The sequence below is a fragment of the Thecamonas trahens genome (genome assembly GCF_000142905.1).
Source record: "Thecamonas trahens ATCC 50062 unplaced genomic scaffold supercont1.14, whole genome shotgun sequence".
NCBI classification, from domain to species: domain Eukaryota; order Apusomonadida; family Apusomonadidae; genus Thecamonas; species Thecamonas trahens.
The window spans coordinates 54,259-58,027 of NW_013657666.1; the positions used below are offsets into that span (position 1 = coordinate 54,259).

The following is a 3,769-nucleotide window of genomic DNA, read 5'->3' on the forward strand; positions in this document are numbered from 1 at the left end:
TCTGGCTGCACCTGACTAGCCCTCCACCCACCCACCCCCACCCACACCATCCCAACCCCCTCCATACACATCCCCTCTCCCCTCCCCTCCCCTCCCCTCCCCCTCGCCTCCCCTCCCTCCCCTCCCCTCCGCTCCCTCTCGCCAGGTGACGGACATCATCCTCTTGCAACCGGTCTGCAACACATTGGCGTGACTTTATTTCCGCAGCCATCACCCCCTCCCCCCTCCCCCCCCTCCCCCTCCCCCCCCCTCCCCCTCCCCTTGTCACACGTGCACGTGTGCTCGCACTTGATCTTGCTTCGCTGCTTCGTCGCTGATCCTCCACATCGTCTGCAGTGTTTGCGACTGATTGCTCGACAGGGTCATCATGGGCAAACGGCGGAGTGTGACAAGGTCGCCCGAGTGGATGGCTATGGCTGCCGGCTCGGCTGTGGTGCTGGTCATTGCCGTCATCGCCTTTTGGTCCATCTTCTCGCTCGGATGGATGCACCTCAAGACGAACGAGGTCAAGGCGTGGTACGGTCTTTCTCGCGCCTGTCTCCATCCATCCGGCGGCGGCTCAAGCTGCTTCAGCTACGCCATCGACGAGATCAAGCCGCTGTACCACGGCGGCCGAGTCGCTCTCGTCTTTGCCATCGTCACCTTGGTTACCGCGTCTCTCGCTCTCCTCCCTGCTGCCTTGTTTCTCACCCAAAAGGCACCCTACCACATCGCCGTCGCTGCCTTTGTCATCCTCTCCTGCTGCCTCATGATCGCCGCCACCGGCTCGTGGGCCGCCTTTGACAATCTTGTCGTCAACGGGCCGGGCTTCCACGCCCTCGCCCCGCCACACGGGCCCTCGCTCTCGTACATGTTCGTCTTTATGGTCCTTGCCTCGCTCTTCTCCATGATCCCCGTCCTCGCGGGCGTCTACGCCTGGACCCGTCGCCGCTACACGCTCTACGTCTACATCCCGTCGTCGTAGACCCCCCCCCCCCCCTCCACAGACATACCAATCAACACCCGTCTCCACTTCCCCTCCCCCCCCATGCTCTCCCGCACCCGATCATCTCTTGCTCGCCTCCTTGCCCCGCTCCCGATCGTCCCGCGCCTGGCCTCATCGACGGCGCAACCCCCACCATCTACGCGCTCTCGTCCGGGCGCGATCGCGCCGGCGTGGCCGTCATTCGCCTCTCCGGCCCGTCTGCCCGCACGGCGATGGAGGCCATGGCTCGTCCTCCACCCAAGATCGAGCGCCGACTCGCGGCTACCCAGCTCGTCCACCCGGCCTCTGGGCAGGTCCTCGACTCGGGCATGGCCGTCTTCCTCACCTCGCCACGGACGGCGACCGGCGAAGACATGGCCGAGCTCCACGTCCATGGCGCGCCGGCTGTGGTCGCTGCCGTCCTCGACGGCCTGCAAGCCCTCGCCAGTCACACGCCCATGCGCATGGCCTTGCCCGGCGAGTTCACCCGCCGTGCCCTCGCTGCCGGCAAGATGGACCTCGTCCAGGTCGAGGGTCTCGCCGACTTGCTCGCGGCCTCGTCCGAGGCCCAGCGGGCGACGGCACTTGCCGCTGCGCTCGGCAACCATTCGGCGACGTACACGGCGTGGACAGAGGCCGCTGCCCATGCTCTGGCCATGGCCGAGGCCATGGTCGACTTTGGCGAGGATGAAGGGCTCGACGCCGCTGCCCTCGATGCCGCTCTCGACGCTCTGCGCCCGACCGCGGCAGACATGGCGTCTGCGCTCGCCGGCGCACGCGCCTCGATGGCCATCCGTGACGGCGCTCGCGTCGCCTTGGGCGGCCTGCCAAATGCAGGCAAGTCGTCGATGCTCAATGTGCTTGCCGGCCGTGACGCTGCCATCGTCGACGCCACTCCGGGCACCACCCGCGACGCCCTTGAAGTCCCACTGGACCTGGGCGGTTTCCCCGTCGTCGTTGCCGACACTGCCGGCGTCCGCGCCTCGCCCGAGTCATCCATCGAGGCCGAAGGCATCCGCCGCGCTCAGGCTGCCTGGCGCGACGCTGCCATCCGGGTCCTCGTCGTCGACGATGGCGGCCAAGCTGTCGACGACGCCCTCTCTGCCCTCGCGCCGCCGTTGCCGCAGCTTGTTGTCCTCAACAAGGCCGACACGCGGGCTGCCGACGCCAGCGCCGCCGCCGCCGCCCGCATTGCGAGCCGCCTCCCCGGCGTCGGCCTCGTCGAGATCTCCTGTGCGGATCAGGTCGGCATCGACGCGCTCGAGGCCGAGCTCACAGCCGCGGTCAGCGCGTACTTTGACGACGGCGACCGTGGCACAGGGAGCAGCACCAGTGAGGGTGTGGTAGTCACCCGCGCCCGCGTCCGCGATCACCTCCGCACTGCGCATGACAGCCTTGTGCGTGCCTTTGACGCTCGCGCAGAGCCGGATCTCGTCGGCGAGGCGCTCCGCGACGCAGTCGCCGCCCTTGGCAGCATCACCGGTGTGGTTGACGCCGAGGCCGTCCTCGACATTGTCTTTGCCGAGTTCTGCATCGGCAAGTAGTACCGTGTTTATGCGGGAGGAGCTAGTAACCGCCGTAGACCGGGCCAGAGTTGGAGAGCGGGATCGGCGTCGACGAGTAGTCGTCGGGTCCTGACGACCGCAGCCTCGTCCACGACCTCGTTCGCGACTTGAACAGAACAACGCCACAGACGACGACGGCGAGGACGCAGACGGCGATGATGATGTAAAACGAGGCCGTTGGTGTGCACGACGTTGCGCCGCTGTCCGAGCCCTTGAGCGCAGGGCACTTTTGCGGCGCAGAGGGTCCGCCTGGGCAGTAGTGGTCGCTCGGGCACGGAACTGCCCGAGACGCGTCCGGACAGTACGACCCGGCTGGACAAGGGAGACACGCCGACTGCGACTTGGCCCCGCGTGTCGGATTGTACGACCCGACGGCGCACGTGATGCAGCTCGACTGTCCGCGCTCGTTGTTGTACGTCCCCTCACGGCAGGGCAAGCAGCTCGACGCTCCGTCGTGTGAGAACTCGCCCGTCTCGCACGGGAAGCATCCGATCGACCCAAAGTACGGCTGGTACGATCCAGCCCGGCAGAGTCGGCAGGCTGTCCAGCCCTCGCGTGAGGCATACCTGCCTGGCAAGCACGGCGAACATTCCTTGGCACCATGCAACGACGTTGCGTGGCCGACGGCGCAGAGTGTGCAGTTGGTGCCCATCGTGATGTTGGAGAACGAGCCCGGTACGCACTGTTCACAACCTGTCGGCAAGCAGTAGCCCGGCTTGACGCAGCTCGGCGGATCGCCCGTGCAGTTGGCCGACGCATGCGAGATCCTCCCCATCCCACACGGCTCACACGGCAGTAGAGGCGCAGGCGGCGAAGGCGGCGACGACGGCGACGGCGGCGGTGGCGGCGACGACGGCGGTGGCGGTGGTGATGGCTCGGCCATCGGTGGCGGTGGCGGCGGTGACGGCTCAGCTACCGGTGGCGGTGGCGGCGGTGACGGCGGCGGTGGCGGCGGAGAAGGCGGAGGAGGAGGAGGCGATGGCTCGGCATCAGCACGCACACCAGCGCCAGCATCACGAGACCAGCGCCCGTGTGGCTCACTCTTGCCGTCCTTGCCGATGACGCCCCCGGAGTCCTTGCCCACCACGGCCTTGTCCGCCGGCATTGTTCCCACCTCGGCCACCCTCATCGCCACACGCCCTCCATGCACGCCACCGCTCCCCATGCCCGGAGTGGGTATGGTGGGCTTGCTGGTGCCGGTGGCGGTGGCGGAGGTGGCGAGGACGACGAGAAGAACAAC

The 3,769-nt window shown here is 67.5% G+C and overlaps 3 protein-coding genes across 3 annotated transcripts; 2 read left to right on the top strand and 1 right to left on the bottom strand.

The window, feature by feature from the left end:
* Positions 1-412: 412 nt before the first annotated feature.
* Positions 413-964, top strand: AMSG_03682 (uncharacterized protein; the record flags this gene model as incomplete). Its single annotated transcript, XM_013904141.1, has 1 exon — positions 413-964. One exon carries the CDS (start codon positions 413-415, stop codon positions 962-964), a length of 552 nt encoding a protein of 183 aa, XP_013759595.1.
* Positions 965-1,197: 233 nt separating this feature from the next.
* On the top strand, positions 1,198-2,508 carry AMSG_03683 (small GTP-binding protein; the record flags this gene model as incomplete). Its single annotated transcript, XM_013904142.1, has 1 exon — positions 1,198-2,508. The coding sequence occupies one exon, from the start codon at positions 1,198-1,200 to the stop codon at positions 2,506-2,508; it is 1,311 nt and encodes a 436-aa protein (XP_013759596.1).
* On the bottom strand, positions 2,498-3,634 carry AMSG_03684 (uncharacterized protein; the record flags this gene model as incomplete). The annotated part of the gene is made up of 1 exon (XM_013904143.1): positions 2,498-3,634. The coding sequence occupies one exon, from the start codon at positions 3,632-3,634 to the stop codon at positions 2,531-2,533; it is 1,104 nt and encodes a 367-aa protein (XP_013759597.1). The 3' UTR covers positions 2,498-2,530.
* Between the last annotated feature and the right edge of the window lie 135 nt (positions 3,635-3,769).